At 39.3% G+C, this 21,731-nt stretch overlaps 1 protein-coding gene across 4 annotated transcripts in view; it reads left to right on the top strand.

Moving 5' to 3' along the window:
* Positions 1–21,731, top strand: part of lrrc69 (leucine rich repeat containing 69) — a 79,721-nt gene that overhangs the window by 35,063 nt on the left and 22,927 nt on the right. For 3 of the 4 annotated variants that reach the window (XM_043688095.1, XM_043688098.1, XM_043688099.1), the window contains exons 5-7: positions 7,035–7,106; positions 10,255–10,338; positions 10,428–10,529. In XM_043688095.1, coding sequence (XP_043544030.1) covers positions 7,035–7,106; positions 10,255–10,338; positions 10,428–10,529 — 258 coding nt within the window. The remainder of the gene's footprint in view (positions 1–7,034; positions 7,107–10,254; positions 10,339–10,427; positions 10,530–21,731) is intronic. The other variant, XM_043688096.1, reaches the window with a different exon arrangement.

The raw sequence follows: 21,731 nt of genomic DNA, 5'->3' as shown, positions 1-21,731 counted from the left end.
GTCCCCAATGGCAGAGCAAAGTGTTCAGAGGACTGCAAAACTTTGCAGAGAAACATGGATACTTTGAGAGAGTGGGCAAAGGTCTGAGAGATGGAATACAATGTTAATAAATGTGAAGTCATCCATTTTGGTCAGAGTAACAGTTAAAAGGATTATAACTTTTTTTTAGATTTTGAATAGTAAAAAGTTGCAGCATGCTGCTATGCAAAGAGACCTGAGTGTCCTTGTGCATGAATGACAGAAGGTTGGTCTGCAGGTACAACAAGTAATTAGGAAGGCCACCGTGCCACCGTGAGTGGGCGGCACGGTGGCACAGTGGTTAGCACTGCTGCCTCACGGCGCCAGAGACCCGGGTTCAATTGAAGGGCCTGTTTCCACACTGTAAGTAATCTAATGAATCTAACCTAATAATCTAATTTTGTCCTTCATTGCTAAAGGGATTGAGTTTGAAAGCAGGGATGTTATGTTGCAGCTGTACAGGGCACTGTTGAGGCCACACCTGGAGTACTGAGTGCAGTTTTGGTCTCCTTACTTGAGAAAGGATGTACTGGTACTGGAGGAGGTGCAGAGGAGGTTCACTAGGTTGATTCTAAAGTTGGGGGTTGGCTTTTAAGGAGAGACTGAGTAGACTGGGATTATATTCATTGGAATTCAGAAAAATGAGGGGAGATCTTATAGAAACATAAACTTGTGAAGGGAATAGGTAAGATAGATGTAGAGAGGATTTTTCCACTGGCAGATGAAAGTAGGACAAGAGGGCATAGCCTCAAGATTAGAGGGAGCAGATTTAGGACTGAATTGAGAAGTAACTTCTTCACCCAGAGGGTTGTAAGTCAATGGGATTTCTTGCACAGTGCATTAGTTGATGCTATTTCAGTAAATATTTTTAAAGCTAAGATAGTCTTTTTTGAACAATAAAGAAATTAAGGGATACAGTGAGAGTGTGGGTAAATGGATCTGAGTCCACAAAAAGTTCATCCATGATCTTATTGAATAGCGGAACAGGCTTGAAGGGCCAGATGGCCTACTCCTACTCCTAGTTCTTATGTTCTTATGAATCCCACCATGGTGGATGGTGAAGCATTTAATGGTGACCCCAAAATCATTGTTGATTATCAGAAATCAAAGTAGTTTACTAATGTCTTTTTCAGGAAGTAAACTGCCGTCCTTACCTGGTCTAACCCTTCTTCAGGACTGAAGAAGAGTTACACCTGAAACGTCAACTTCTACACCTCCTGATGCTGCCTGGTTTGCTGTGTTCTTCCATCTTCGACCTATCTGCTTTGGATTCCAGCATCTGAAGTATTTTTGTCCTTACGTGGTCTGGCTTACATGTGACTCCAGACCCACAGCAATGTGGTTGACTCTTAACTGCCCTCTGGGCAATTAAAGATAGGCAATGAATGCTTGTCTAGCCAGCGATGCCCACATCTTATGAATGAATTTTTTAAAAAAACCCTTTCTTCCCTAAAGGATATTTAGTGAACCTAGATGGATTTTTCTAACAATTGACATCATTAGACTCTTAATTCCAGATTTTTCTTAAATTCAAATTTCACTGTCAGCTGTGGTGGGTTTCCACTCAGGTCCCCAAAGCATTATCTGACTCTTTTGATTAATGACCTCTCCATTTGTCCTAATTGTATTCAACAAGACCAAATATGTTGAATTTTGAAAGCTCCAATGATCACCTGCAATTTGTAGAGAGTTAAAAATTAATATGTGTAGATATTTTTACAACTGTGCATTATGAAAGCAATATTGATATATATGTAATGCATAAGATTTAATATTTTCTGAAAGTCACTTAAATACTCCTGCCAAACATGGAAATATCCCCATTCTGTGAAGTCCATGTCCTATGTTTCCTGCTAAAGGACGCAAAATAATTCACTGCTAGGTCAAACCACAGACTTTTGTTATGCTGAATATGAAGTTTGTCCTTCCCACTGATGCCAGATTAATTGATATTTCTACTTGACCTGCTGCAATATTGTCAAATGCTAGAATGGGCACTTGAGTCCTACTAAATGTACTACTTACCACAAGAGCAACTAATTTCATTTCTTCTAACACACTGTTAAACCTCTCAAGTCCCTTTACATAAATCCAGCACGAAACGGGCAGAAATTCTAGTGAAATGTCAATTTATGCATTTATCTGGGGCTTCTGCAGGTCTTCTACCAAAGCTAGGATAGAAGATGATGATGTCCTTATGGAAACTCAGGTCTCACATCTTTATTACCAATGATTAAAATTTTAATCTAGATTAAGAAATGTGCATGAAATACATTTACAGAGTAAGTATTAATTCTCTGAAATTTAATCCCAAGCACTAGGGTATATCCAAGAAAGTTATTTAATAAAAATTGAATTAGACTTACGTACTCACTTAAAACTGGTGGCTTTGATGTTAAATGTTTTGCTATGTTTATAGTGGCAAAGAACAGTTAAAATGCTTGCTTTTGTTTCCTGCATACTTGGAACTACGTATGGGTAATTGGAGCTTTGGCAGTTTGAAGCCACATCGCAAACTGTAACCATAAAATTTTCTGAATAAGAAGATTGGAGAAACTACTTATCTAAAACCCCAATTGTGGAAAACTATGATTCACAAACTACTGGTTTACTGTGTACAATTGTGGAACTCCACAAGGAATATTGGCTGTGCCCATTTGGCTGATTTTCTAATATCTGTAAATTTTTTGTCATCTAATAAGCAATGTAAGTAAAAAATAATAAATGCTTAGGAAATTTTGTTTTTAAAAGGTGAGTCATGACAGACAAATTGTAAGAGGTTTTTGAGTAAATAAGATATATTTAATGAAAAATTGCAGTAGGTAATATGTATATAGATGTTTAAGTGGTTTGATAAACATGGGAGACAAATGATTATATGATGGGCATATGTTATTAAAGTAAGTGTGACAGCTGAATAAAGAATAGAAAAGCGAGTAATGGATGCTTGTGAGACAAGCAGGATGTAAACAGTAGGATCACAAAATGTCAGGGTTTTAAATATTGTTTTTCTCAATATATTTAAATGATTTGGACCCAGGTTATAGAGGTTGCAGTATCAAAATTTATAGATAATGAAAACATAGGAAACGTAGCTAACTGAAAAGGATTATGAGCTATGTTAAGAGGAAATAAGTCAGTTTGATTTAGTGTCAAATGAAATTTTATGAAGAAAAGGTGAAAAAGGAATGAATATCTAAAAAATCTTATGACAAGTGTGCTGCCTGGATTCATTTAAATACTAATAGTATGCAACAGGTATGCATGGGAGAGTATTCTGAGTGTGAAATTCCACAAACATCATGGGCATGGACAAAAGAAAAGGATATTTGTTCATTTCTGAGATCTTAAAAACAATATAAAAATGCTTTTAATTTTATCAGCTTTTTAAAGTAATTTTTCATCAGAATTTCCTGAAGAGCTGTATAATGATTTGTATCAGAATGGAAAAGGTATATTGAACTGTTTTGTTGCAGCATTTTTCTTTCATTATGTATAGAATAAAGGATATCATTCCATCTTTCAAAATTAAGGTCTTGTATAGCTGGTACTAACCTGCAAATACTGAAATGGCAATTAGGAACCTTTTTTTTGTGGAGCAGTATATCCCTGAATTATCCACTGAAATTTATTTTGTGCCTTTCAGTATCTCTGTGTAATGGGACCTCCAGCAATGAGTGCTAAATGGTGATAGAAGGCACTGAGCAAAGAATCTGAGCAGTTCAGTGGGAGCTCCACCAATTGAGATGCCAATTTTTCTGGATGAGCACCTGGGGCACTTTATTATGAAGGGAAAACATTACTCCTGATGATGAGGAAATCTGAGTGATAAAGGAGTGATTCTGACCTAAGGTAGAGAGGGAACTATGTGGGTTCCCTGGAATAGCTGCTTATTAAAAGAGATTTATGTAAGTCTGGCTGCCTTATTTTGCAATTTACAGAGGAAATTGGAGAATGTTGCAGTTGTAGTTGGGAAAGGATGTATGAGCTGTATTACATCACAGATCATTGCAGGATTTGGACTCTAGCATGTGAAGATTCCTTTTGCACCCTGAAGCAGAAACTTGTCTCATCACCTGTATTTGGCTACCAGGATTTCCAAATCCCTTTCACACTAGAAACAGATGCCAGTTTGCTTCATCTAAAAGTGACGCTGTCACAGGTTCAAGGGCGGAAAAGAGTGGCTATCAACTGTGCCATTCAGATTCTCAAGCTGATTGAGGAGAATATGGAGAATTACATCTGTAAGAAAGTTGAACTGCAAGCTTTGAGGTGGACTATTTCCAAGAAATTCAGAGACAAATGAGAAGTTTGAAATGATTATTGATAGCAGACAGGCTTTTAGAAGGTGCAAAGTGAGGAAATCAATGGAGGCCTTAGTGGAGTATAGAAAGTGCAGGGAGGAACTTAAGACAGCAATTAGGAGAACAAAGAGTGGGTGAGAAAAAAGCAATGATGAGTAAATTTAGGGAGAATCCCAACATATTCTCTGAGTATATTAAAGGGAAGAGGATAATGAGGGAAAGAGTAGAGTCTACTCAGAAATCTGTGTGTGGAGTTAGAAGATATCACTTCTGTCTACACTCAGGCGAGGAGGCTGTAGGGCAGACAGATTGTGAGCCTGTCAACAGATTGGCATAGGGGTAAGAAGGTATTGGAGATATTAGCAGTCTTAAAAGTGGACAAATATCCAGGTCCAGATGAGTTATATCCCAACTACTGACTTGATGATGGTAGGAAGGACATTGATGAAGCAGTTGAAGATGTTTGGGCCTAGGATGCTACCGTGGAACTCCTTCAGAAATGTCCTGGACCTGAGATGACTGACCTCTAACAACCACGACCATCTTCATATATGCCAAGTTGACTCCAACCAATGAAGAGTTTGGCCCCTAATACCCATTGGTTCCAGTTTTGCTTGGGCTCCTTGATACCACACTTGGTCAAACGTGACCTGATGTCAAGGGCTGTCACAATCACCTGACCTCTAGAATTCAACTCTTTTGTTCATGTTTGAACCCAAGTTCTAATGAGGTCAGGTGCTGTATGGCCCTCACAGAACCCAAACTGGGTTATTGCTACACATGATGACACCATCCGTCACTTTACTGATGATTGAGAGTAGCTAGGGCAGTAATTAGCTAGGTTGGATTTGTCCTGCTTTTTATGAATAGGACATAACCTGAGCAATTTTCCACATTGTCGGGTAGATACCAGTGTTGTAACTGTACTGGAACAGCTTGGCTAGGAGAGCAGCAAGTTCTGGAGCACAAGGCTTCAGTACTAATGCTAGAATACTATTAGGGCCCATAGCCTTTGCAGTATCTAAAGTCTACAACTGTTTGTTGATATCATATGGAGTGAATCAAACTGGCTGAAGACTGGTACAGCCAGTTCTTCTATAATGTGATGGTTGCATTCTTGTGAAACCCTGCATTATAGAAATATCATGCTTTAGAAACAGCACATAAAGTGTTGCTATGTAATTGTGTGATAGCCAACAGACATTTTAAAAGTTCACGCTGTAGAAACAGCGAGTCTAATTCTTCAATCGTGTTACAGCGAATTCATGTTGATGAAATGCGTGTTATAACATAATGACCTGTACCTATAGTGTTGGGGACCAGTGGAAGAGGACATGATGCATCATCTATTCGGCACTTCTGGCTGAAGATTGTTGTGAATGTTTCAGCTTCAACTTTTGCACTGCTGTACTGGGCTCGTCCATCATTCATTTGGGGATATTTGTGGAGCCTCCTCATCCAGTGAGTTGTTTAATTGTCCACCACCAGTTTCAACTGGATATGGCAGAACTGCAGAGCTCAGATCTAATTCGTTGATTGTGAGATCACCTAGCTCCATCTATCACTTGGTCCCAATGCTGTTTGGCATGCAAATGGTTCTATTTGTTAGCTTTACCAGGTTGAAACCTCATTTTCCAGTATGCGTGGTGCTGCTCCTGACATGAGCACGAACACTCTCCATTGAATCAGGGTTGATCTCCTGGCTTGATGGTGATGGTCGAATAGGTGAAATGCCAGGCCATGAGATTGCACATTGTGCTGGAGTACAATTCTGCTGCTGTTGATGGCCTATAGTGCCTCATCGATGCGCAGTTTTGAGTTTCTAGATCTGTTTGAAGACTATCCCATTTAGCACGGCGATAATGTTACACAACATAATGGAGGTTATTCTCAATACGAAGGCAGGGCTTCGTCTCCACAAAAACTGTGCGGTGGTTTTTCTTAATGATAGTGTCTTGGATAACTATATCTGTAGATTGTTAAGGTTAGGATCAAGTATGTTTTTCCTTCTTGTTCATTTCATCACCACCTGCCGCAGACTCAATCTAGCAGCTATGTCCTTTATGACCTGACCAGTTGATCAGGTCATAAAGCCACTCTTTGTGGTACATTGAAATTCCCCATCTAGAGTACATTTTGCACCCTTGCCATCATCAGTGTTTCAGGTGTTTTTCAATATGGAGGAGGATCAGCTGAGGGAGGATGGTTTGTGGTAATCTAGAGTAGGTTTCCTCGTCCATGTTTGCTGTCCTCTTACCTAGGCTGTTCAAGTTTCCTTCATTGTAGCTGATGTGAGGTCTAGGTTTGTTTATTACACTTCCTTGTCCTCCTTTTGCTTAGTACCACCCTTGAGAAATGATTTTAGTTCGCTTGGCTGGAAATCATTTACAAATCTAACATAACTAGAAGCAAAGCTTGTCATTAAGTACCATCTGTTTTCTCTCCTCATACACAGAGAGATGAGCTAAGGCAGCTCAATAAAATTGCTTTTCAAATATGTAGACAATTATTTGGCATTAATTTCTAGAGCCCTGAAACCAAGGATTTAATTAAAGTTGAATTTTCTCTAGTACTTCCTATCAAATTGATTTTTAAGTTTTGCTAATTGTACTTGAAAAGACGTTTCTTTATAAAGAGGGAAAGAATGTAATAGTAGTGATATATCATGCATGGCCCAGGTAAAATATTTTTAATCTCTTATCTACTTTCTAGGAACTGTGTGTACTAAGAAACTTGAAAGTATTAGATGTTGCTGGAAATCAATTACATATTTTCCCAACAAAGGTCAGTGTTATTTTATGAATCTAATCTGTTTTACTGTTAAGATGCATTAAATATTTCCTCAACTTCTGAAAGAACAAGTCCTGAAATTCAGAGTCTTGTAACCAGCAGCTTGAAATGTGGTAGAGCTACACTTACACCCACTCTTTTGCACTAATGCTAACTTAGCTCACTGAAGGATTTGTGCAAAATTTGATATTGTTGGGCATGTCAGATGAAAGACTTCCATGAGCAGTTGACATGCTGTGTCTGAGCATGTGTGAATGATGTTACTGTGACGCTGCCACTGTCAAATGTGGAGTCCAGAACCAGGGGTCACAGTGATATGGAGTAGGCCGGCCTTTTAGGACAGAAATGGAGAGACACCCAGAGAGGGTGGGTCTGTGGAATTCTTTGTCACAGAAAGTGACTGAGGCCAAAATATGTTTTCAAGATATAGATTTTGGGGCTAAAGAGATCAAAGCTATTTGGAAGAAAAAGGAACAGGTTACTGGGTTTGATGATCTTTAATGATCATACTGAATGGCACAGCAGGCTTAATAAGCAGAACAGCTTACTTCTGCTCCTATATGTTATGTTCTATATTCAACAATTGGTCATCACTCCACAAACCAATCAGCTACTTGTTGCTGGCCAACTCTCACTTTGGATGCACCCACTCATGCCAGCCTGCCTGCAACCAGCCTGTTCCATTGCTTGAACCAAGCAGAAATTTAAACACCATTTACTATCAGGTATGGTAAGTTTCTTTATAAGAATGCAGCAACCTTATCCACAGACCGTAGTTTCTCAAACAGCCCTTTTCATATTTCAGTCCATATTTAAACTTACAGATAAATTTAAGATTTTTTAAATACTGTTAATATTCTTTAAAAGCATAATGAGATGCTCAATATTACAAGGTTAGGGACATGGAGGAGTGAAGTTATAAGAGCCTGGTTATACTGGGCAAGGATGGTGTCAGTCATGGTAAGAATGATGTAAATGATGACTTTGAATTCATCTCAACATTTCAATTATCCTGCTGAGAAGGCTTGGATATACTGCGTCAGTAGGAGGATGAGCACAATACTTTGTTGTAACATGAGCATTCAATAAAGAGTAAACAAAAACTTAATGTTGTTTCTTCCATATTAATAAATGTTTGTAACTCCCCTGTAACCATCAATATGTGATAACTGTAAGGTTTTCCGGTGTATTCAGCTCTCTGTCTAAGCTTGTCTTAACAAATAACAACGATGTATATATAAATAAAATGTAACCAATGTAATGTGAAATATTTGCTCTAAAATTTAATTTTGAAAAAAACATCCATACTACCTTTGTGCTGATAATTCTTGAATTCTTGAATTATCTTTATTACAGAATGGGAGTTGCTGGAGATCTTAAAATGCACAAAGGCAGTTAAGATAAATTTCTGGGACCTGATCAGGTGTTTCCCAGAACTTTCTGAGTAGCTACAGAAAACATTACTGGGCCCCTTTCTACAATATTTGTCTCATCGACAGTTAAGGGTGAGAGGCGGGAAGAGTGGAGGCTGGCTAATGTGGTGCCATTATTTAAGAAAGGTAGCAAGGAAAAGCCAGGGGACTGTAGAAAGGTCAGCTTTACATCAGTGGTGGGTAAGTTGTTGGAGGGGATTCTGAGGGATGGGATTTGCATGCATTTGGAAAGGCAAAGACTGATTAGGGATAGTCAACATGGCTCAGTGCATGGAAAATTGTCTCTCACTAACTTGATTGAGTTTTTTGAAGAGGTAACAAAAATGATTGATGAAGGCAGAGTGGTGGATGTTGTCTATATGGAAAGCAAAGCTATCGATAAGGTTCTGTGTGGTAGACTGGTTAGCAAGGCTAAATCACATGGGATCTGGGGGAGCTAGACAATTGGATACAAAATTGGCTTGAAGGTAGGGGACAGAGGGTGTGGTGCTGGTGGAGGGTTGCTTTTCAATGGTGTGCCACAAGGATCGATGATAGGTCCATTGCTTTTGTCATTTATACAAATGATTTGTATGTGAATATAGGACGTATGTTTAATAAGTTTGCAGATGACACCAAAATAGGTGGTGTAGTGGACAGCGAAGAACATTATCTTAGAGTACAACGGGACCTTGATCAATGGGCTGGGAAGTAGCAGATGGAGTTTAGTTTAGATAAATGTGAGGTATTGCATCTCTGTAAGGCAAATCAGGGCAAGACTTATACATTTAATGGTCAGGCCCTGGGGAGTGTTGCCAAATAAACACTTAGAGGCACAGGTGCATAGTTTCTTGGAAGTGGAGTCACAGGTAGATAGATGGCGAAGGAGGAGTTTGGCACACCCGCTTTCATTGGTCAAAACAATATGTGTAGGAGTTGGAATGTCATGTTGTGGTGGTACAGGTCATTGATGAGGACACATTTAGAATGCTGTATACAATTTTGGTTGCCCTTCTTTAGGAAGGATGTTGTTCAGCTTGGGAGGGTGCAAAAAAGATTTACAAGGGTTTTGCTGGGGCTGGAGGGTTTGTGTTATAGGGTGAAGCTGAATAGACTGGAGCATTTTTTCCCCTGGTGTGTTGGAGACTGAGGAGTGAACTTATAGAGGTTTATAAAATCATGAGGGGCATGAATAAACAAGGTCTTTTTCATTGAGTGGGGGAGTCCAAAGTAGAGGGCATAGGTTGAAGGTAAGAATGGAAAGATTTAAAAAGGATCGGACAAGTAACTTTTTCACTCAGAAGGTAGTGCACATATGGAACAAGCTGCCAGAAGAAGTGGTGGAGGCAGATACTATTTCAACTTTTAAAAGTCATCTGGATGGTTATGTGAATAGGAAGGATTTAGAGGGTTATATAGGCTAAATGCTGGTAAATGGGACTAGGTCCGATTGAGATGTCTTGTCGGCAAGGACAAGTTGCACTGAGGGATCTGTTTCCATGCTGTTTAACTCTATTAATGGCAATGAATTGCGCAGGAAACATTTGGTTGTATTGCAGAATTTCATTGTTTAACCAGGAGGCTCTTTCATAGCTCATCTCTTGCTGAATATTGTTGTGGTGGTATTCATCACTGTAAAGCATTCCCTGCCATGAAATCACAAGTGTTTACTGTGGATGCTGCCAGAACTTTAAACTTTTATATATTTTGTTTTAATTGTACTTTTATAGGAGATGTGTAAAAGCAAGAGTGCAAAACACTTCCCACTACACTGTCAAGCTGTTGACAAAAGCTGTCCACGTGACCAAAGAAATGTACGTTGATGCAAGAGTTATAATATATAAATATAGCAAAGTAAATATATACGCTTACCAAAGATGCTTTTTATTTTGTACTTTTGAAGTTACTGTACCTTAAACTGGAAGAATTCTACTACGAACAGAATCCTCTTTTGGAAAAAGATCTTATTACGTCAACACAAATGAATGAAGTTTTAACTCTTCAGGTAATTATTAAAGATTGCTAGAGATATTTCTGAGACTCATTTTGGTTAGACCATGTTTTCATTTAGAAAGGTAAAACAGTAGTAAGCTAGTCTCCTTTTTCACTAAAATAAGTAAATGAGCTATTAATTTGTGCTTAAACTGCTTCAGAATTTTTTGAATGAACAAAATTTAGTTGATTCTGAGATTATGCAATTCAAATGATAAAGTGACATATAAATTAACAGTTCAAATTCAAATAATGCACTTCAGTTCAACACACAAGATTGTATCAAATAAGCCTGCATGATATTGACCCGAGTCAAAAAATAAACTTGTTAGTACAGTGACCCTGTGCCCTTGAAATTCCACTTCTCAAAATCACAAGGTATATAAAACTAGCTATATTTCTAACATCAACATATCTGTCCAGTGAGAAGTAGCAGTGTTTGGTCCAAATTATTCTAATGCTCAGTAAATGTAGAAACAGTAATGTGTGCTTTCTCTTTAACTGAACCCGATGCCTCATAAGAAATACCACCGTATATAATAAAAACTATGGAAAAATTCCTTTGCTGTTGATCAAGATTGAGCCTATCTTCTGCCAATGACTTTATGTGATATTCTCCACTTGGTGTCAGCAGATTAGGCTAACACCATTAAGAAGGATTGGTTGCGGCAAATCTACACAAGGGAACCAAGATGATTTAGTCACACCATAACATAGATGTGCCAGCAGTGTGGGTTTTGCCAATTGTAATTCAATGTTATGGCTAATGGCAACATATTTTCCATTCATTCATGGGATGTAGGGGTCGCTGGCTGTGACTGCATTTATTGCCCATCCAAGTGAGTTGGTGATAGTGAGTTGGTGATGGTGAGTTGCCTCGTGGTGGTGAGTTGCTTCCTTGAACCGCTGCAGTCCATTTGATGTAGGTACACCCACAATGCCATTAAGGAGAGAGTTCTAGGATTTTGATACAGTGTCAAGCAGTATATTTTCAAGTCATGATTGACAGAGGCTTGGAGGGGAACGTGCAGGTGGTGGGGTTTCCATGTATCTGCTGCCCTTGTCTTAGATATTAGTAGTAGAAGGTGCTGTCGAGGGAGCATTGGTGAATTTCTGTAGTTTGTCTTATAGATGGTGCAAACTATTGTTGCTGAGTGTTGGTGGTGGAGGGACTGAATATTTGTAAGTTTGTGCCAATCAAACAGGCTGCTTTGTCTGAGATGGCATCAAGCTTCAAGAATGTTGTTGGAGCTACACTTTTCCAGGCAAGTGAGCACTATTCCAATATACTCCTGACCTGTGCTTTGGAGATAGTGGATGGGCTTTGGAGAGTCAGGACGTGGGTTACTTGCTGTAGGATTCCTCACCTCTGACCTGCTCTTGTAGCCAAAAATACTTATATAACTAGTCTAATTCAGTTTCTAGCAAAAGGATCCCCACAGGACAGTGGGGAATTCAATGATGGTGATGTCATTAATTGACTTTTTATTGTTCAAAATGGTTATTGTTTGGTACTTGTGGATGAATTCTATTTGCCTGTTATAAGCCCAAGCCGGGATTAAAGTTATCCTTCAGAGAGATCAAAGAAGGCCAATATGTTCATAAATGTAATAAGTGGGGAAAATATCTGGGTTCCATTGTGTAAATTATTAGTAATTGGGTTTAAGAGTTTGCGTGTGGACAGAGTTGCTTTACTCCTGGAGAATGTTTTAGTTGGAGCTGAAGTTATAATTTCGCCTATAATCACAGAAAGTCAGAGGGAGGCTAAAGAGGTGGAAAAATTGCATGAACAGGTTCTGGGTATTTTTCCATCATTTGTACTGACCAGAGCAATGGCTGAACAAAGTCCATAATGAAAGGTCACTTTAATACTTCAAGCATATGTTAAGAGAGCCAAATGCAATTTAATGATGAGAACTGTTCAAAAGAAATCTGTGGCACATGAAACAGATCGAGATTTAAATAAGTTAGTACAGTCTGCTTGCTTTGAAGCTGATTCTGAAGGAGTTCTGGAGCATTATTATATTGAAAACAACCCAATGATGAAAGCTGTCTTTCTTTGAATTAATAAAATAAAAGCTGTAAGCAGAACAGTCAGGTTGTGTTCTTGGTGTGATGAAGGTCTTAAATCTGAAACTTTATAACCCATCCTTTTTGTGGACAGATGCTGATTGACCTCTGAATTTTGAACATATTGTGATTCAAAATGCATTTGATTTAATGTTGGTGAATGTCTTTCTTATTCACCTCTTTAATGCTCATCTGGTTTCTGTTAAATATGAAAAGATAAATAAAAGCCAGCCTGAAGTTTAATTTTTAAAGTAAAATTAGAGTTTTGTGGCTACAGAAATCAATATGTTGTGCAGATAAATTCCTTAAACAATAAATTTTCATCTAAGCAGTGAGTGTAGAACCTTGCATTTTCTTTTTCATAAGTGAATGATAAGTATAGTTATTCTGAATAGCTTTTGCTGTGTTTATTGGAGGGGACTCTATTCAACCCTGTTATAATTAAATAAATTTCCTGGAATCTGGAATTGTGTTTCTTGGTCTACATTCAAAAAATGAACTTTACTGGCAAAGAAGTTAAATGGTTACTGCTAAGAAAAATTGGAAAAACCTCCCAGACTTATGGATTCAAGTGATGAGGGATAATGACGAGTTGAAGGAAATTAATATTAGTAAGAAGGATATTCTAGAGAAATCAACAAGGTTGGAAGTATTTAAGTCCTCAGCACCTAGTAATCTACAATCCAGAGTGTTGAGGGCTGTTATAATGGAGACAGTCTTTGAAAATTCCATACATTCTGGATTGATTCTTGCAGATTGGAAGCATGGAAATATCACTCCATTATTTAAGAAGAGAGCAAGGGCAAATGCAGGGAACTACAGTAAGTAGTAGGGGAAATGCTAGAATCTGTCATGAAAGACATGATAAATGGATACTTGGATTTAAAAAATTATCTGATTGGGCATTGGCAGCATGAATTTGAATGGAAAAACATATTGGACAAACTTTCTTGTGTTCTTTGAGAATGTTAGTATCAAAATTGCAAGATAGATAAAATGAGTTGATGGATGTAATATATTTGGATTTTCAGAAGCATTTTGGTAAGGTTCCCCACAGTACGTTAGTTAGCAAAATTAATGCATGTGGTATTAGAGGTGATATGCTGGCATGGATGAAAGATTGCTAACAGACAGAAAGCAGCGAGTCAGAATAAATAGGTCATTGTTAGCAGATTCTGACTAGTGGTGTATAATGTCTAAGATTGAGACCCCTCATCACCAGTTAAATTTTGTGCTGCTTCATTTAAATAATCATTGCATGTAGCTCTATATGATCCACATTGCTGATGGCTGCATGCACCGCAAGAAGTCTATAGACTTAGGAATGATGTGAGCGTCCTTGAATGAGTGTAGACGAAATTTACCAGATTGGTCCCAAATCTTAGAAATTTTGGTAACAAGGTGAAGTTGGAAAAGCTGATAGTATTCTCTTTGGAGCAAAGTGATTAAGGAGATATTTGATAAACATACACAACATTATAGCAAGTTTAGTTAAGGTAGGTAAAGGAAAGCTGTTCCCATTAACTGATGAAGAACTTTGGAATATAGATTTAAGGTTTTCTTCATGCAATGCAATGGGGATTATGTGATAGAATTTTTTTTTTATGCAGTGATGTGTATTGACCTAGATCTTGCTACCTACAAAAGTGCTGGAAGGAGTTTGATTGATAACTTTAAAATAAATTCAATGAACATTTGAGGGAAATAAGCCGTGGGGTAATAAATCTCAATGGATTGTTCCAATGCCAGCATGAATTTAATGCATCAAATAATCTCTATTTTTGCATTCACAACCCTGTTGTTGCCATAACTTAAAGTCTATATAAGGTTAATAGGTGTTTAAAGTAGACTCTAGTTCTTTAAGAAAGTCTTTCCCCTTGAAGAGGAGGCTTCAGTTGGTATGTGAAAGCTGCAAATAACTGATATTGATACAGTCAAAGGAGCATGGTATACCAGGCAGAGAGTGGACTCCAGTAAGATCATCATACTGTTTTGGAGGTAGTAGTGTACAGGTGGTCTGAATGAGGAATGAGGAAGGCTATTTTTCTTTGGAGTTTCTTTGGAGGGAGACATGTCAGACATCTAAGAGGTGTAGGTGGGAGTAGATGCCAAGAGCAAATAATGTGAGGAGTTTAACTCTGTGAACTTGGTAGCAGTGCCAAAGGTTGTTTAACACACACAAGGTCAATTGTCACAACAATAATAAATATTATTATCAAGAAGTGCTGAATTATGTAGAGTGAGGTGAAGAGTGGAGAAGTTGTGGTAGGAGTACGGGGCAAACTCTCAGCTCCGGGAATACAATTTGTCCTTGCTAATGATTTAGCTGCTTAACAGGTAGGTGTGCTGCCTACTGTGTTTGGAAAGCCATTGGAAACTCAGGCAACTGAACTATTAAAAGACGCATATCCTGGGATTTTTCCTGACTGTGTGGTAATGAGGTCACAATGTCACCAGTTGAACCAGGAGAGATCAAAGAGTACAGATAAGAAAGTTGAAATGGAATTAGCAGAGACCCTGTTTGATCAAATGGTTGAGACAAACCAGGAGCAAATAGATGTCAAAGCAGACATCTTTAATTCAGAGAAATTAACTAAATTACAGCAGAAAGATGAGAAACTAAACCAATTGTATCAAAAAGCATACTTGGAAGAAGAATCTAGATATATCCCTGAATGCTGCTATCTTAAGAATGATGTGTTGGTGAGGAAATGGAGACCATCACAGGTCTCCAGATGAGAAATGGGCAGAAGTTCATCAAGTCGTATTGCCAGTGGGCTACAGAAAGGAGGTGTTGCGGGTAGCACACAAACTACCAAAATGGGATCATTTAGAGGTAAGAAAAACCCAAGCTGAAATACAAAAACAGTTTTTTTGGCCTGGACTGCACAAAGGTGTAGTTGAATTTTGCCAGATATGTCACATATGTCAGATAATTGGAAAAGCACAGGCAGTAATAAAACCTGCATCTTAGATACCTATTCCTGCATTTGAGGAACCTTTTACAAAAGTCTTAATTGATTGCGTAGAACCCCTACCTAAAACAAAAAGTGGCAATCAGTATTTGTTAACAATAATATGTGCCTAGTAGATTTCCAGACGCCATTCCATTACGCAATATCACAGCTAAAAGGATGTAGAGGAGTTACTCAAAATTATCACTAGATATGGACTACCCACAGAGATACAATCAGATCAAGGGTCAAACTTCACATCGAAATTATTCAAGTAAGTTATGGGCAGCTTATGAATAAAACAACTCAAATCTACTACTTACCATCCAGAATCGCAGGGAGCGCTAGAAAGGTGGCATCAGACATTAAAGATCATGTTGAGGGCTTATAGTCAGGACTATCCAGATGATTGGGATAAGGGAATTCTGTTTGTACTTTTTGCGATCAGATATTCACCAAATGGATCGACCAAATTCAAGCCATTTGAATTAGTTTGTGGGCAGGAAGTGAGAGGACCACTAAAACTGATTAAGGAGAAATTGGTAAGTCAGAATTCAGAGACCACATTTTTGGACTATGTATCAGATTTCAGGGAATGATTAATTAGAGTGAGGAAGTTGGCTAGACAGCATTTAAAAGTATCACAGCATACAGTGAAACAGGAAGCAGACAAGAAATCAAAAACTTGCAATTTACTATTGGAGATAAGGTGTTGTGTTACTTCCAGCAGTCGGTGAACCTTTAAAAGCAAGGTTTAGTGGACCTTATCAAGTTGAAAGGCGATTGAATAATTTGGCAAGAACTCCAGACAGAAAGAAATCTCTCAGGGTGTGTTGTGGGATATGCTTAAAAGGTATTTTGACAGGGAAGGAAAACAAAGGGAGACTGTGTTATTGGTTACAACACAGAATGACGAACTAAGTTCAGAGGATTCTGAATCGGACATTCCTTAAATTAAATTCGACAATGAGGAAGTTGTCAAAAATTGGGATAACTTATTGAGGAGTTACCTTTCAGAGAAAAATCAAAATGACCTGAAAGAGTTATTGCGATTGCATGGGGAGATATGTGGAAATAAGCTGGGAAGTACTAACCTAATTATGCAAAATGTAGATACAGGAGATGCTGTTCCAATTAAGCAACATCCTTGTAGGCATAACCCTCCAAAGTTGGCACAGGTTCAAAAGGAGATTGAATGCATGCTCCAAGATGACATAATTTGAATGAGTTATAGTGGCTGGAGCTCACCCATGGTAATGGTGCCAAAACCAGATGGTACCCAACGGTTATGTGTAGACTATCGCAAAGTCAATGCAGTTACAAAGACTGATGCATATTATGTTTCCATGTTTGGAAGACTATATTGAAAAGGTGGGGCAAATAACTTTTACTTCTAAGTTGGATTTGCTCAGAGGATCCTGGCAGTGAAGACAATTTCAGCTTTTGTAAGGCTGATTGGACTGTATCAGTTAATGCACCAACCACATTTCAAAGACCAAACAAATAGGTCATTTCTGGATTACCCAGTTGTGTCGTATAGGTAGATGACCTGGTGATTTTTAATCACACATGGAAGGAACATTTGCAACATTTATCGGAATTGTTCAATCGACTTCTGAAGGCAGACTTGGTGATAAACCTAGCTAAAAGTGCATTTGCCAAAGCGCAAGTCACCTTCCCGGGCCATGTTATTAGACATGGACAAATAACCCCACGGGATGCAAAAACAAAAGTAACTGGGGAGTTTCCCAGATCATCGATAAAACAAGCAGTACTATAATTCCTGGGATTGAGTGGATTTTATCTTAAATTTATACCAACTTTTAGCAGTGTGGCTGCTCCACTTACTGAATTGCTAAAGAAAGGCAAGGAGTTTCACTGGAAGTGGACTGTCGGAAGGCATTTGACGCCTGAAAGCCGTGTTAATCACTGCCCCAATGTTAGCCACAGTTAATTACGCAAAGCCATTCTAGTTGGCTATCATGCAAGTGATGTGGATGTTGGTGCTGTGCGTAACGAGGAAATAGGAAGACCCATCAGGTATTTCTCCAGGAAATTGAACATTAATTAGCAGAAATATTCAACAGTTGAGAAGGAGACTTTGAGCTTGATGTTGGCGTTACAACATTTCAATGTTTATGTTACCAGTAATGTATCTGAGACAATTACATACACTGATCATAATCCATTGAAGGTTGTAGAGAAATTTAATGACAAAAATTCCAGACTGTTTAGATGGAGCTTGTTGTTACAGCCATTCAATTTGAAAACTGTACATGGGGCAGGATGAGGAAACATGATTGCTGATGCATTGTCGAGACTTGAATGAGAAACGGAAGAGTTCAGTGGCAGGAGTAATACAGATTGTAATAGAATTTAGTGTGCATGTTTGTATGATTATCGTCAATGTAATGTGTACATATGTTGTGTGTACCAGCAGTGTAAGATTAAGGGGGTTTTAAAATGAAGCCATCTTTGAATATTGACGGTTCAGTTTTTTTATGGGGGGGGAAGTGTGATGATGCTGCTCCTTTAACAAGGTTAGGTTGTCCTTGGATTTTTTTCAGAGGGATTGTAAAGACAGAGGTTTCATTTTGTTTGTATTTATCTACTTGAAGAAGCTCTTTAAGTTTTTAAACAAGCACTTGTACAATGAAAGGAGAGTGGCCAGTTCTCCTAGCTCAGTTTTTCTTTGATTTGGTTTGGTTTGGTTTTAGCAAGCAGTCAGTTCTTTGAGGCAGCTTGTCAAAGAATCAGCTACATGGAAGAAGGTTTTCCATACTGAATCTCTCTGCCATCTCTCTCCTGTAAGACCCTGTGTTTCATTTTCCCTTTTTTTTGCCAAGGGTTGTTTATGGGAATTGTTGAAGGAACTTGGAACAGCATCATTAAGTTGGGGTAGTCTATTGGGTTTTCGGATAAGTTAAGTTATTCTGTATTCTCTTTTGTTTGTGTTTCATTCGGTATTCTGTAAATACATTGTGTTTTGTTGAAAATTGAGGAGGATTGACTAGCTGCATCACACCTGGAAAATCCACTATACACTTGCTTAAAACAGCTAGAAAAATTAGGGTCTGAGTTGTCTTCTTGAAATGTTTTGACTGGTTCATAACAATATGGACTAATAATTTTTAAATCACACTGACCAATTTCGTACCTGGGACTTCCACGGACTGAAATGGTCATAACCGTAATGAAAAACACTTGACTTAAAATGATCACAAGCATCACCTGACCACAAATGGATTAGTCATAGAGTCATGGGGATGTACAGCATGGAAACAGACCCTTCCGTCTAACTTGTCCATGCTGACCAGATATCCTAATCTAATCTAGTCCTATTTGCCAGCCCTTGGTCCATATCCATCTAAACCCTTCCTATTCATATACCTATCCAGATACCTTTTAAATGTTGTAATTAGATTAGATTAGATTAGATTAGATTAGATTACAGTGTGGAAACAGGCCCTTCAGCCCAACAAGTCCACACCGACCCGCCGAAGCGAAACCCACCCATACCCCTACATTTACCCCTTACCTAATACAACGGGCAATTTAGTATGGCCAATCACCTGACCCTGCACATCTTTGGACTGTGGGAGGAAACCGGAGCACCCGGAGGAAACCCACGCAGACACGGGGAGAACGTGCAAACTCCACACAGTCAGTCGCCTGAGGCGGGAATTGAAACCGGGTCTTTGGCGCTGTGAGGCAGCAGTGCTAACTACTGTGCCACCGTGCCGCCCACTAATTGTACCAGCTTCCACCATTCCCTCTCCCAGCTCATGCCATACACTCACTACCTTCTGCGAGAAAAAGTTGCTCCTTAGGTCCCTTTTAAATTTCTGCCCTCTCACCCTAAATCTACACTGTCTAGTTCTGGACTCCCCCACCTCAGGGAACAGACCTTAGTTAACAGTCAACTGAGCTTTAACTGATGTTTTATCAAAAGGAACTTGCCATCTTTCACCTCAAAACTCCCAACCCCAGGAGATGTAGAAAGCCACACACCTCCTGTTTCTAATTTAAATCTGTGAGAAAGTTCACATATTGGAGAGTGTGTACTGATTGCAAATTATCTCAAAGCATTTGATTTTGCCAATGCCTTTGAGGATTACAAAAAAATTACTGCCTAATGTATCATCTCAAATCTCTTATCCTAAGATACAGTAAAAGCTGTATATTGTGCAACCATGGATCCTGCACCCATCCCTCCCTTGAACACTCCCATTATGATTGTATGATTTTAACATTGTCAGTTGGACAACTGATGCACCCCAACAAGAAAGAGAAAGAAAAACCCTGCACTTATGAAGAGGAAGATCAGTCATTTGATATAATATTTGCAGCCATTGGCAAGTATATTGGCACTGCATGTACATTAGAGGTTATTATAGAATTATAATCTGCATGTGGTAAATCATCATATATGTATGAGCTGCAGGCAAACACAAGGGAAAGAGTGGCCCATGTACCAGCTCACCAGAACACAAGATCTCAGATGAATTCTGCAGCAGGGAACTCAGATGAGGACTTTATGGGACAACATACGCAGAAAATTGATGAGCATGCATAACAAGATGCCTTGGTGCATCAGCTGGCCTAACAGACCACCTTTTATTACTAGAAAGGAATATGAACGAGTCTGGCTCCAACATAACATAAAGGTATTAAGCAGAGCTTGGAGCATCCTTTCTATCGTGCAATCCAGAGTGAATTCCATGATGGTTTTTGTAGACTCAGATGTAATGGAGTGTCTGATTGCCTCTGTCTCAATTACCACTACAGCACAAGTGAAAGCTAACCAATGTCTTGAGTGCTGTAATGGAAGCCCAGAAGGAGGCCATAAAATTCATGCATCCATACTGCAATGCTGTCTCAAAGTATTGCCATCCTGGATGTAGCTGGACCGCTTTAATAGGACTGTTGTACTTGCAAAACTGAAAAGATGGCCTTCATCATGTTCTGATGTACACAAGGTCCTTCTGTCAGATGGTTTGAGGAGACCAGGGATGATGGTGGTGCTGTAAATGATGTGACATCCTCATCGTCTTTGATTACATTCTGATGGCATATAAAGGGCTTTTACTGAGATGCAGCTAGTATCTTCGCGAGCCAGCGTTTCTGACACGACTTCCTGCACATTAGTGCTGTTCTCTTCATCCAGTCCCATTCTATCCAAACATGTGCATTAATCTACTGAGATTTCTGTCTCTGTGCTGGTGAATGGTGTGCAAATATGGTGTGACACTTTGGCCATGATTTGTCCCCCTGTCCTAGGGATGCCAGTGGAGAAGGAAATTTATACTCATGCCTTGGGAGAGACAAAAATAACTACTGAGAGGTAGCCTGGGACATTTGAAGCCTCCAAAGAGCTGAGGTCTAATATGCCACCGAATGTTTGACATGCTTTTGGATGAGTCGAGAGTGTGGTGCTGGAAAAGCTCAGTAGGTCAGGTAGCATTCGATGAGTAGGACCTTTTGGATGAGGTATGCTCACCTCCACAAAGTATGTATTGACTGTTTAGTTACGATGTGCAGCTGAAATGACAGTCTTGTAATTGTCAACTGCCTCTCATGTGACTAACATATTAGCTACCTCTTCCATGGGTCTTAATGGTCTTAGGACCTCTTACCTCTGCCTCTGCCATATCTGCTCCCAGGAGGACCAGTTCCACCACAAAACACACCAGATGGCCTCCTTCTTCAAAGACTGCAGTTTCCCTTCCCACGTGGTTGAAGATGCCCTCCAAAGCATCTCATCCACATCCCATACCTCTGCCCTCAAAACCGACCCCTCCAACCGCAACAAGGACAGAACCCCCTGGTCCTCACCTTCCACCATACCAATCTTTGCATAAATCACATCATCCGCCGACATTTTGGTCACCTCCAAACGGACCCCACCACCAGGGATATATTTCCCTCCCCACCCCTTTCCGCTTTCTGCAAAGACCGTTCCCTCCGTGACTACCTGGTCAGGTCCATGCCTCCCAATAACCCACCCTGCCCTCCTGGCACCTTCCCCTGCTACTGCAGGAATTGCAAAACCTGCGCCCACACCTTCCCCCTCACCTCCATCCAAGGCCCCTTTCCATTGGGGAGACTGGACGTCTTCTCGCAGAGCGCTTTAGGGAACATCACGGGGGCACTCACACCAATCAACCCCATGGACCAACATTTCAACTCCC

The sequence above is a fragment of the Chiloscyllium plagiosum genome, chromosome 4 (assembly GCF_004010195.1).
Source record: "Chiloscyllium plagiosum isolate BGI_BamShark_2017 chromosome 4, ASM401019v2, whole genome shotgun sequence".
Taxonomy (NCBI): Eukaryota; Metazoa; Chordata; class Chondrichthyes; order Orectolobiformes; family Hemiscylliidae; genus Chiloscyllium; species Chiloscyllium plagiosum.
Note: the sequence above shows the minus strand (reverse complement) of the source record. Positions and strands in the feature narration are given on the sequence as shown.